This window comes from Choloepus didactylus, chromosome 4 (assembly GCF_015220235.1).
Source record: "Choloepus didactylus isolate mChoDid1 chromosome 4, mChoDid1.pri, whole genome shotgun sequence".
Taxonomy (NCBI): domain Eukaryota; kingdom Metazoa; phylum Chordata; class Mammalia; order Pilosa; family Megalonychidae; genus Choloepus; species Choloepus didactylus.
The window spans coordinates 107,686,910-107,700,457 of record NC_051310.1 but is presented as its reverse complement, the minus strand read 5'-3'; the positions used below and the strand labels follow the sequence as shown (position 1 = coordinate 107,700,457).

The 13,548-nt window shown below is 36.3% G+C and overlaps 1 protein-coding gene across 2 annotated transcripts in view; it reads left to right on the top strand.

Annotated features, from left to right (window-relative positions):
- The window catches only part of LRRC49 (leucine rich repeat containing 49), a 256,724-nt gene that overhangs the window by 52,633 nt on the left and 190,543 nt on the right, over window positions 1–13,548 (top strand). For both annotated transcript variants that reach the window (XM_037833528.1, XM_037833529.1), the window contains exon 8: window positions 8,816–8,877. In XM_037833528.1, coding sequence (XP_037689456.1) covers window positions 8,816–8,877 — 62 coding nt within the window. The remainder of the gene's footprint in view (window positions 1–8,815; window positions 8,878–13,548) is intronic.

Below are 13,548 nucleotides of genomic sequence, written 5' to 3'. Positions count from 1 at the left end.
CTTAGGTCAGTGTTGGTTGTTTATGCTTTTCTAGGAAGTTTTCCATTTCTTGTAAGTTGTCCAGTTTAATAGCATAAAGTTGCTCATAGTATCTTCTCATTATCTCCTTTATTTCTGCAGGGTCGGTAGTTATGATTCCTTTCTCGTATCTGATTGTATTTATTTGCATCTGTTCTTTTGTTAGCGTAGCTAGGGTCCATCAATTTTGTTCATTTTCTCAAAGAACCACCTTCTAGTTTTGTAGATTCTATTGTTTTCCTGCTCTCAGTTTCATTTATTTCTGCTCTGATCTTTGTTATTTCTTTCCTTCTGTTTGCTTTGGGGTTTATTTGCTGTTCTTTCTCTAGTCCTTCCAGGTGGATAGTTAATTCCTCAATTTTTGCTCTCTCTTCTCTTTTAATATAGGCATTTAAGGCAATAAATTTCCCTCTCAGTGCCGCCTTTGCTGCATCCCATAAGTTTTGATATGTTGTGTTTTCATTGTCATTTGCTTCGAGGTATTTACTAATTTCTCTTGTAATCTCTTCTTTTACCCACTAGTTTTCTAAGAGTGTGTTGTTTAGTCTCCATGCATTTGTGAATTTTTCAATCTTCTGCCTGTTATTTATTTCCAACTTCATTCCGTTATGATCTGAGATAGTGTTTTTTAAAATACCAATGTTTTTAAATTTGTTGAGGCTTGCTTTGTGACCCAGCATGTGGTCTATCCTAGAAAATATTCCATGAGCACTCGAGAAGAATGTGTATCCTGCTGTTGTGGGGTGTAGTGTTCTATAAATGTCTGTCAAGTCTAATTCATTTATCATACAATTCAACATCTCTCTTTCCTTGTTGATCCTCTGTCTAGATTTTCTATCCATTGATGAGAGCAGTGTATTGCAGTCTCCAACTATTATTGTGGAGTTATCTACATCTCCTTTCAGTGTTCTCAGTGTCCGCCTCATGAATTTTCGGGCACTCTGGCTTGGTGCATAAATGTTTATGATTGTTACGTTTTCTTGATGAATTGACCCTTTTATTAATACATAGTGTCTTTCTTTGTCTCTTTTAATTGTTTTGCTTTTGAAGCCTACTTTGTCTGATATTAATGTAGCTACTCCCACTTTTTTCTGGTTGTTGTTTGCATGAAATATCTTTTACCAGTCTTTCACTTTCAGCCGATTTTTGTCTGTGTCTAAGGTGAGTTTCTTGTAGACATTATATAGATGGGTCCTGTTTTTTAATCCATTCTGCCAGTCTGTGTCTTTTTATTGGGGAGTTTAATCCATTAACATTTAGTGTTATTACTGTAAGGGCAGTACCTTCTTCTATCATTTTGTCTTTTGGATTTTATATGTCATGTCTAATTTTTTCCTCTCTCTCTTTTTACCCTTCCTGATAATCTTCATTTCTACACTCTTCTCCAAAACTCTTTCTCCTGTCTTTTCCTATCAGCCTGTAGCACTCCCTTTAGTATTTCCTGTAGTGCTGGTCTAATATTTACGAACTCTCTCCGTGTCTGTTTGTCTGAAAATATTTTAATCTCTCCCTCATTTTTGAAGGACAGTTTTTCTAGGTATAGAATTCTTGGTTGGCAGTTCTTCTCTTTCAGTATGTTAAATATATCTTACCACTGTCTTCTTGCCTCCATGGTTTCTGGGGAGAAATCTGTGCATAGTCTTATTGAGCTTCCCTTGTATGTAATGGATTGCTTTTCTCTTATTGCTTTCATAATTTTCTCTTTGTCTTTGACATTGGACAATCTGATCAGTAAGTATCTTGGAGTACATCTGTTGCTATCTATTCTGTTTGGGTCACGCTGTACTTCTTGAATCTCTAATTTTCTGTCTTTCATAAGAGTAGGGAAATTTTCAGTGATTATTTCTTCTATTATTCTTTCTGCCCCTTTCCCCTCTCTTCTCCCTCTGGGACACCAATAACATGTATATTTGGGTTTTTCATGTTGTCACTGAGCTCCCTAAGACCCTGGTCATATTTTTCCATTCTTTTCACCATCTGTTCTTTCATGTGTGTGAATTCAGATGTCTTGTCTTCCAATTCACTGGTCCTTTCTTCTGCCTGTTCAAATCTACTGTTGTATCTCTCCATTGTCTTTTTTATCTCCTCCATTATGACCTTCATTCCCAGAAGTTCTGTCATTTGTTTTTTCGAGTTTATGAATTCTGCCTTATGGTCATCTGGTATGTTTCTTATATCCTTCATCTCTTTTGCTGTGTCTTTCCTCAGTTCATTGACTTGATTTTTGAGTTGATTTAGATTTGTTTGAACATCTCCAATTAGTTCTTCCTTCAGTTCATTGAAATGATTTAGCAATAATTGCTTCAACTCTTGTATCTCTGTTGAACTATTAGTTTGTTCCTTTGGCTGATCCATATTTTCGTATTTCCTAATATGGCTCGTTATCATAAGCTGTCTAGGCTTCTGACTTTCTTGATTAGTTTATTCTGGAGCTTGTTTTCTCTCTTTTACCTAGGGATTTTCTTGTTGGTTGTCTTTGTTCTCTAACCTTTGGTGTTTAGTTCAGCTTATTCTAGACCTTTAACTTAGATTCTGTTTAGTTGATCAGAGTTTTTCACTTCTTGTTTTTCTGTTTCTTGCCCTGCCTCTATGTAGCCTTTTTATGTGGTGATCTCCTCAGATATTATCAGCCCCAGTCAGGTTTTCCTAGTCCAGAGAGGCCCAGGTCTCAGTAGGAGGGTATGGAATTTCCTTGAAAATGAGACCCTCCTCTGTAGCATTTAGACTGTGTGCTTCTCCTGAGCTGTCCAGCAGGTGGCACTTGCCAGCCTGCACTTCCCCCACCAGTGTAATGAGGCGGGGATCTTTTAGTTCTCCAAGTGACCCTAACCCAGCCCAGGGCATGGCTGACTGAAGCTAGTTAATGAATTCCAAACCCTGGGATCTGAGCTCCCAAAAGGGCTGGGAAGTTATGGTGTTTAGCGAACTTTCTCCACCACCAGACTTATTGCTTTGTCTCTCAGAGCTATCTTAGCTCTGCTCTTGCCTTGGCCCACATTGCAAGTTTTTGAGGCTTTCTGTAGTGGGCTCCTTAGAGAAATCGTTTTAGAAAAAGAGAAAAAAAGCAAAAAAAAAAAAAAAAAGGAAGGGCCCAGTATGGACTCTTTACAGTCTTTGCAGATCTAATGGGCTATTGAAGTGTTAAAAGACCAGGAGTTGAGGGCAATTAAGGAGCAATCAAGAAAGCAGAAAAGCTGGGTTTTCAGACAAGGGCTCTCCCTCCCTGGATTTGCATACGTGTCTGATTCTCTTTGAGCCCTGCCCTTCTATGTATTATGTTTACCTGACTCCAAAAAGTCTCTGTTTTTATTTTATTTTCTAATTTTTTGCTGTTTTGCTAGCCTTATGTCCTCTCCACTGGGCTGGCTGCTCCCAGGTTTTCCAGTGTCTGCTCTCAGTTTATCTCTAGTTGCAGCTTTTATTCTCCCTCCTGGTTCCCAGCATGGACGGCCCCTCTTCCCTCAGGATGGTGTCTGGCAGGGAGGGGCGTGGGCCCACTGACCGCGAGAACTTACAGATTTCGCTGATCTCAGCTGTTCCACAGGTTCATGGGTGTTGTATGGAGTTTGTCCAATCTCAGATTCCTCTGCGATGTCCGGTTCATGCGGTTCCTGGCTTTCTACTAACTGCCCCGGAGGAGTAACTACAACCTAGACCTCACCACTCCACCATCTTGCTCCCTTCTCTCTCCATTGTGTTTTTAATGACTTTGTTGTTGTTGTTGTTTCTAGAAGTTCTGCATGTTTTTTTCCTTAATGCCCAGGTTTAAAAATTTATAGCATCTTATTTTTCTCATGTTTTATTTTCTTTAATGAGTTTAAACATACATATTTTTTAGTCTTTATACAGTTATTATAAATTCTTAATTTTTTTGGCAGTTTGAGTTGTGTTTTTTCCAAGGGTTTTGCCTAACTTCATAGGGTATGAATGCCTGGGACCACTTTTTTTTTTTTTAATTCAGTTTTATTGAGATATGTTCACATACCATGCACTCATCCATGGTGTACAATGAACTGTTCACAGTATCATCATATAGTTGTGCATTCATCACCTGAATGTATTTTTGAATGTTTTCCTTACACCAGAAAGAATCAGAATAAGAATAAAAAATAAAAATAAAAAAGAACACCCAAATCATTCCCCCCATCCCACCCTATTTTTCATTTAGTTTTTGTCCCCATTTTTCTACTCATCCATCCATACACTGGATAAAGGGAGTGCGATCTATAAGGTTTTCACAATCACACTGCTGAGAATACGTTTTATGAAGATTTTGCTTAGATCATGCATGTGATATAAATTTGAACTACAAATTCGAGTGTGGGAAGGCTTTTTCTCCTTTTCCTTGCTCTCCTTGGTTATAAAGACTGGTACTCTCCCTAGATAGTCAGTATATCAATGACTGCTTACTAGTGTAGGGTTTTTAGTTCCCTTTTAATTTTTTCTTTGGGGGAATTACAGCAGTGGGTATAAGAAAATCATACTAGAAGAGTAAGTTGCTGCCAGATTGTTATTTATTGCTATGTAATAGGTAGTAAACAAGTATAAAAAGCAGATATATGTATTAATGTCTTTGGATAACAGAGTCAGACGATGGACTTTTTTTCTTTGGCATGTAAGTGTATATTAGTCATTGATATGATGGCTCAGATATATTATTCCTCATGTGTATATGTTACAAAATAATGACTGTAACAGGTAGATACTTTGAAATTTATTTAATAAACCTTTTAATTTTTAAATAGGAATACTTTTTGTTTCCTTTGATCTTTTTTTTAAACTCTTTTAATGCTTTGTTAATAAATTTGTTTCTGGTTTCAAATTCTCAAAATTAAAATAGTTACCCCCATATTATAGTTTTACTCTAACTTTTTTTGTGTGTGACAGCATGTGTGCCAAAAATGAGAGTAGCTACAATTTTATGCATCATCTTTGTTTTACTTGATGCTTGCCAGAGCCCCTGACTCTTCACATTTCTTCTTCCTTATTCTGCCATAGGAGGCTGTTCTAAAAATAGCTCTAGTAATAGATGTTCTACTCATGGTCAAATTGCTGAATCATTGGTTCTTTTGTGAAGTTTAGGAATATGGAAAACTGTCTGAACAGAGTAGAACAAGCATGTTTTTTTCAGATGGCAAGTCATTCTTTGTAAAAATAAAGAATTATAATCCTATAAATAATTTTGTAGGAACTATTTTTGTCTTTTTTTAAAGGATTATATTTTCAAAAATTATAAAATGGCTTTGCGTCTCAATTCAAAAAAGTATTTGAATGCATTTCTCAGAATTGTGTTTTGTTAAATGTAATGATTTTAAGACTATGAGCAGAATAATAATAAATGAGCTATAAATATCCCCCTATATGCAAATATTTTATTTCATCTTCCTTTTAGGTATGTTAACTATCTGGCTTCTTTTTAGTAGTTTCTCTGCCTATGAAATTGTTACCTACAGAAAAGAATTGTTGGGAGTATTTAATGCTTGACAATAAAATAAATGTGCTGACTTTTTCTCAAAGAAGATGAGGATTTAGCTTCTTTACATTATCCCTAACTCCTCCTACAGCCTTGTGTTCTCTGTCTTTAATGTAGACTGGTTGTTCTATGCCTGCTGCCTAGATGTCATCCTTGGATTTCCCTTTGCCTCCTTCCAATGTTGAATCCCACTTCCTGGATCTTATGTTATTTCCTTCTTTGATTTATTCTTTCATCTTAGAGGAGCCATCTTCTAGTAGCTTTAAACAAGTCTCTCTTTTTTTTTTTTTTCTGTAAGTAATTCATGCATAGATACTTGACACAATGAATATGATATCCTCTTTTTATCTGTTTTTATTTTATTTAAATGCTGTCATTTCCTAACAAGTATATCAGAATTGATAGAAAAATTACAGAAAAGTTATAATTTTCTTGCAGCAATGGAATTTGGAACAACAAAAATGATTGTGGATAATTATTTTGCTTTTTAAAGTTCTAAAAAATGGATATCCACTAAAGGGATTATAGCGATATAGGTTGTTGAACTCTACATTTTAGGTTTTCAATTTGTTATGATATTTTTTGTAACTCTACCAGGTAATGACAGTTAATGTTTTTGAAAATTTGATAAAGACCTTTGACAAAATTTTGTTTCATAAATGAAAGTAAACATAATGCATTATAATTTAAACAAATAAACTTAAAAACCCTTTTTCACAAATTACAGCCTGATATAATTTGAACTTACATTTTAATTGCAAAAAAAATGTCTTAAAAGGTGTCTGTAATCTCTGAAGGCAATATGATAGAAGTCAAAGAGACAGTTTTTTTTTTTTTTTTAAAAGATGCTTTGATTCAAAGGAGATCCAGGCTGTTGACTTCCAGTTTCTCCCAGCTGGTGTATCCAGTTGGTGTGCCCAGAAATATCTTAGGTAGGTTTCAGGAAGATTTTGGGAGAAGAGGTTCCCCAAGTGCACGGAGAGGGCTTCAGTTCTGCTGTGACTTAATATTTCTAGAGACTAGATAGGAAACAAGCAGCCATTTCCTTTGGAAAATAGGGCCCTGGAATAAAATGAGCCCTTCCACTAACCCCAAACTCCTTCCCACTCCGCACAGTTTCTGGGAATATCCAGAGCAGGGTAGCTGGTGGATATAATTCAACAAGTTTGTGAACATATATGCTCCCCGCCCACTGAGGGGAGTTTGGCTTCCTTCCTGTGTTCTGTGGACTTATTCCTTTACCTTGGTTGAAAAGCTCCCCAAATCACTAACTCACATTGGTTGAACAGGCTTTTCAGGGGTAAGCCTAAGAACAGTAATGTGAAATGAATGGTGTACGTAGCCAGTGTTTGGAACATGGGCAAACATGTATTCATTTTACACTGCTTATGGTTTAAGGAATTAAGAGAAGTTTGGAGAAAGGTATACAAGAGAAGACAGGAGAATGTCTTAAGCCAGATTAATTTCTCCCTTGCTTCTCAGAACCATTAAGTGGCTGTGACACAATTCTGTCACTTTAATATTTTCTTTATATAACAAGCTTGTAAAAATAATAAATGAACCATTTTTAGAAAAGCTGAGCTTGTGTCTAATTTTAATGTACTTGCTAAACTATTACTGAGTCTTGGAAATGGTAGTTTTAAAAGAGGGGAAGAAATGAGGGAGGCAGGAAGATGATGACCTGTCAGACCCCAGAAAAAGAGTCTAACATATAGAAAGAATGTCTGATCCAGGGGCCCTGCTGCTTATCTCATAGATACCAGGTGCATCATAAACTAAGGGTTGAAGGCTGTTTTAGAAATCCCAGTCATAGTGGCACCTAGGCCCCAGGGGGCGAACAAGGCAAGATCAGATATGCCCATAAGATGAACGACCATAAACAAGCCAAAAGGCCTACTTCCTCCACATAGATAGTACAGTGCACATCAAAGAAGAGTAGTGTGTTAGAACCCTAGTAACCAGTCAGCAGAAACTGATAAGCACTCACCCAATCGAGGCCCAGAACACACTCAGCAGGACCCTTCCCCACCCACCACCCAACGTGGGTTTTTCCTTTAAGAAATGCTGCTCTCAGAAAGAGGCCGGAGCCTTTTTCTTCCTTTTTCTTTTCTGATGGCTCCCACCTGCTTTCTTCCTCTAATAAACCTTAAACTCTCTACTTAAACCATGACTCGCTGCATTGTGTGGATTCCTGAACAACCTAACACTGTGGAAACAGTAATGCAAGTTTTGATTTGAATTTAAATATTGGTCACAAAATATGTTAAATATATATCCTATATTAGTATTATTCAAACTCTTAAAACTGGAATTACTGGAAATGATGTTATCCTTAAAAATGAAAACCTGTTTATATTAGAAGTGGCAGTGTGTTGTATTTTAAAGAGTACAACATTGGAAGTCAGGATAACTGGACTCATCCTGTCTCAGCCTCCAGAACAGCATGTCCTGCCCTGCAACAACCTGGACTGCTCACTCATGTGGTAGACTAGGTAATCACTAAGCTTCCCCTTAAGATTCTGTTACTCCCATGTATGTCATACTTTTCAGGATTATATCTTTTTATTTAATGAAAGTGTATAGCTTTGTTTGCATTTATTTTGTGACTTTTAAAAATCATTTGGACCTAAACGTTGCAATATTTGCTAAGGATAACTATACTGAAACAGCAGTGTTTGCTTTGGGATGCTGTACCTAAGTAGAACAGGTTTGAGTTTTCAATTGTAATGACTTCTTGATACTTGCCTTAGATTGAAAATTGCCTTTACAGTGCCCTTCAATGACACCACTATGATCTGCTTTTAGTTCTTTGGGGGAATTGTATGTGTATTGTTTCATTTGCAACTGAGTGTTAAATTTCAAAGGGTTTGAGAATAGTGAGGTAAATAGCTTTGTTAATTTTCACTACTGTTTGGAAAGCTAATTGCACACATGTAAAATGTAAAGCTTCTGAATGGCTTCCTTTTAAAAATGATTTTTAAGAAATGTTTGATTATACTATATTTACCCTACAGTTGAAATGCTAAAGTAGCATTTTGGCTTCTTTCCCAAAAGCATGCTTCAAGAGACTAGCGGCAGCATTGCTCTCTGTTCTCTCTGGGGCTTTTTACCTTGCAAGTGGTGCAGCTCATTCTGCAGATGTACTGAAACCCTCCCATTTAATCTGCAGTGGAGAAGAATGGAGCTCAAAGTCTGGGGGAAATCACTGTTGTAGCAAGGTTGCAGTAAATAGAAATGACTGTGTATTTTAACAGCTGAGCAAGAAGACATTGCTATTTTTTTTTTCTTTCAGTTGATAAATTTTTGCTTTCTGTTTCCTTCTAGAGAGATGTGGATAATTTGCCCTGCCTCCAACGTCTATTTCTCAGCTTCAACAATATATCTTCGTAAGTGGAAACTACCAACTTTTCATTTATTAATAACTTGATTGTGTGGGTTCTAGTGCTTTAAATTAAGATTGTAAATCTTGGAGAATTTTACTGACCTGTAAGATTTTAAATTGGAAAATGGTAAGACAGTTTTAAGACAAAGTTCTCTGTGGAAAAACAGAGCTCTCGTGTGTGTTAGCACCTCTGTTAAAATGATGTAATTAGTATAGCATGAACTCCTTATTCAATTATACTTCAGAGTTGCTTTTTTGTAAAATGTATGCACCTGGAAATTTCAATATATATTTTGCTGTCCTTTGTTTGACATTCAATGCTCTAGTCAGTTGAATTACAATTTCTTTCATAAATTATCTAAAATTTGTATAGCTTTCAAGCAATTTTGATACAGAAGACTATTTGTCACTGTGCCACTTGCTAATTAGGCCATAACTACTTTTTAACTTAGTACCTCTACTTAATGCTGCTATGAGATGGTATATTAGGGCATATAAATGTGTAAACAGTTTTGTTTTCCAAAAGTTTGAAGCATATCATCCTTTATATTGTGATGATTTCTCATTTAGTCTCAATGTGGAGGCTTAGACAGACTTTTCAGTGCAAAAGGACCTCCACCCCTTTCCTAATTCTTTCTTTCTCCTTCCCTCCCTCCAGCCTCTTAGTTCTCACTAGGCTTTATAAGGATCCCTCAGTTCTTTAGTTTCACTTCAAGGCTGTTCTTTGAACCTGCTTTTATAGAAGAGTAAGAATTAAGTTAAGTGTACCAAAAGAGTTTAAAGCATATCTCTTCCTGAACTCTAGGTACATGCTTCTAGTTTTTAAAAACCAGTTTAGTTTTTGTGCATTTCCTGTTTGTATCTCTTTCCTCCTCCATCTCTCTGTACTTTATCTCTAAAATACAGGGATTATTCCCCAGATGATGAGCTTTGCATATAGGCATGATTTCAAAGAAAATACCCTGATCTTTCTCTTTTTTCTCTTCTGTGGAAAATATAGTAAAGTTTTCTAAAGATTTTTCATATTCTTCTCAGTTTATGTTAGAATGAGTATTCCAGCTGCCTTTCTATCTGTTGGGGAGGTAAGGTTTCTTTTCAATGGCAGTGGAATGGACACTCAATTCTCAGACCATCAATGATTGCTCTGAGAAGGTAGTTTCTCATTCTCACGATATATGGAATATTAGCTTTTTAAGGTACCACACCTTAGATTTCCCTCAAGCTATTGCTTCTTTTATTTCTCATCTTATTAATGGTAATTTAAAGTAATTACTTAGTAATTTAAAGAGAGGTATAGATTTGAGTATATAAGGTTATGAAATTCCCCAAGTCCCCAGGATACCTGAACTCCTGATCTCCCGAACTCCTGGCTCTATAGGGGTGTTGACATTGGTTGCCTGTATTCAGGAAATTTTCTTCCAAATCTGGAATAGAGTTTCACCCAATGCAACAAAATAAATATATGATTAATAAGATTAATGTTTATAACTTTCTTTAAAAAGAGTGATTTCTCAAGAAATTGAGGTAGAAATGAGTCAACTATTTTGAGGCTTTCATTCTCCTACTAATTACTTTCTCTGTTTCTGCATAGGCTTAGCCTTATCCCTTCCTCTAGTGTTTCCACCTGCTCTGCACTGAGGCTAAGTACATTTTCTGACTGTTCCTGTTGATGCCTATGGTCCAGGAGATGGTATAGAGAATATATTGGGGGGGGGGGTGAGGATCAGAGGGAGACAGCCTTTATTCTCCATTTATCTGAGGCCAAAAGATGATCTACTTTCCCCCACATTCCTGAGGAAACTCAGGACCTTTATAATCTTTTAAAATAACTGCAGAATCTATTTTTCCATTCCTGGAGGAAATATTTGAACCTGAACTAGAAACTGAATAGGGATTTTCTACTTTACTCTCAGATTACAGATTTATGTAATTAAATGGAAGAAATAGATAAGGAAAATTTCCTCAATGGCAGTTACTTCTTTCTTTATTAATCTCTGCAATAATTAGGCAATCTGAAGTTCATTTATTAAGATAAGGCCAATTAACTTGCCATGGAGTACCAGATGACATGGATTATGAACTCTAAAACCATTCTGTTTATTTCTTTATTGTATGTTCCCAAACTGAAGAGATGATAATGATATATTTGGCTTGCAATTCAGGAAAAATAAGAAATTTTACTGTCATAGTGAAATAATGACAGCTTCTAGTCTAGAGGTTCATTTGGGATATATTAGCAATAGGCAGAGAATATTCTCTTAAGTAAAACTCCCCCTTGGATTTTGTTTCCAAGCTTCTGGACTTTAGTGATTATTGTCCTCCACATTCTTCTTTCAATAATGCTCAGGCTTTTTTTTAAAAGACCATTTTGTTGAGATATATTCATGCACCATATAATCCATCCAAAGAATACAATCAGTAGCTCACAGTATCATCATATAGTTGTGCATTCATCACCACAATCAATTTTAGAACATCTCTGTTACTCAAAAAAATTAAAAATTAAAAATTAAAATAAAAAAGGACACCCAAAACATCCCATACCCTGTATCCCCCTGTTATTTTTGTATTTATTTTGGTCTTTATTTTATTATTCATCTGCCCATACACTGGATATAGGGAGTGTCAGTCACAAGATTTTCACAATCACACCATCACCCCATAAAAGCTATATAGTTATACAATCACCATGAAGAACAAATTGGATTACAGTTCAACAGTTTTGATACTTCCTTCTATCTATTCTAATACACCCAAACTAAAGGAATATCTATATAATGCATAAGAATAACCTCCAGAATGACCTCTTGACTCTATTTGAAATCTCTTAGCCACTGAAACTTTATTTTGTACCATTTCTTTTCCCCTTTTTTGTCAAGAAGGCATTCTCAATCCCACGATGCCAGGGCCAGGCTCATCCCTGTGAGTCATGTCTCATGTTGCCAGGGAGACTTACATGCAACCCTGGGTGTCATGTCCCACATAGAAGGGAGGGTAGTGAGTTTATTTGCAGAGTTCGCTTAGAGAGAGGCCACATCTGAGCAACAAAAGAGGTTCTCTGGGGGTGACTGTTAGGCATACTTATAAGTAGGCTTAGCTTCTACTTTGCTGGAATAAATTTCGTAAGGGCAAGCCCCAAGATCAAGGACTTGGCTTGTTAAATTGGGAGTCCCTAATGCTTGAGAGAATATCTGGAGTTCCCCAGGTGGGGAAGTTATTGATATCCGCATTTTTCCCCATCCTTCAAGTAGACTTTGTAAATACTTTTTTTATTTTATGCCCCAAATACTCTGGAATGTATCAGGATATTAATTAACCTATACAAAATAAAAGGGTCTCGTTCCCTATTCTAGGTTCCATGTAATTATGTTGTTTAAATATACTGACCATACAGGTTAAATTAGATACTGTGCTATAGAAAATTTAAATTTTATACCAAATAAGCATCTCTTCCTTTGGTCTTATACGGAAGTTGAAGTTTTAACTTATACAGTCAGTAGCATCCTTTACACTGTATTCTGTTTTACCTCAGCCTAACCAAGTCCATTTCATTCATATCTCTAATTGAAGTCTAATCTCTTTTACAGCTTCTTTAGCAGTTGCTGTATATAGTAATGCTGCCTTATAGGGTGCAGAACGCTATCTCTGGGTCTCAGGTGTCACTCAGATACCAAAGTTCCAGGGAACTGCCAGGTTATACCCAAAGAGCTCAGCATCTCAGAATTTAGAAATCATAGTTAAAACTCAGGAATAGATGTGACTGCTGTAAGTATTTACGATCTAGGAACCTTTACAATGAGCCTTATTGAACATTCTATATTCCTGAATCATTGATTGCCCAGTCTCTGCCCATGTTCTAGCCCGATATCCTGTGTGCTCAAATTCAGTTCTCAGCATGTGTTCTTTATAGTTAGTTTATATTAGTGAGACCATACAACATTCCTGAGTTATAAACTATTTCTATAGTTTGTTTGTATTAGTGATCCATACAATATAAATGTCCTTTCATTTCTAGCTTATTTCATGCAACACAATGTCCTCAAGGTTTATTCACCTAGTTTCATGCCTCACAACTTCATTCCTTCTTGCAGCTGCTCAATATTCTGTTGTGTGTATACAGCACAATTAACCCTTCGGATCGCCTGTCAATGTACCCTTAGGCCACTTCCATCCATTGCAAATTGTAAATAATGCCACCATAAACACCAGTGTGCAAATGTCTATTCATGTCTCTGCTTTCTGTTCTTTGAAGTATATACCTAATAATGGGGTTGCAGGTTCATATGACAACTCTATACCCAGCCTCCTTGTGGAACCACCATACTGCCCTCCTTAGGGGCTGCACCATTCTACCTCCCTACCAACAGTGAATAGAGTATATCCTTCTCTTCATATCTTCTGCAGCATTTGTATCTCTCTGTCTATTTTTTAAACAGTTTTATTCACACCCCATACAATCCATCCTAAGTGAACAGTTAATGGTTCCTGGTATAATCACATAGTTATGCATTCACCACAACAATCTATATGAGAATATTTCCATTTCTTCCACAAATTAAGAAGAGGAAAGAATTAAAAAATCAAGAATAAGAAAAAATAAAAAGGAGAAACAATGATGACAATGACAAGAATCTCATACCCCTCCCTTATAATCCTCTCTTATTGGCATTTAGCT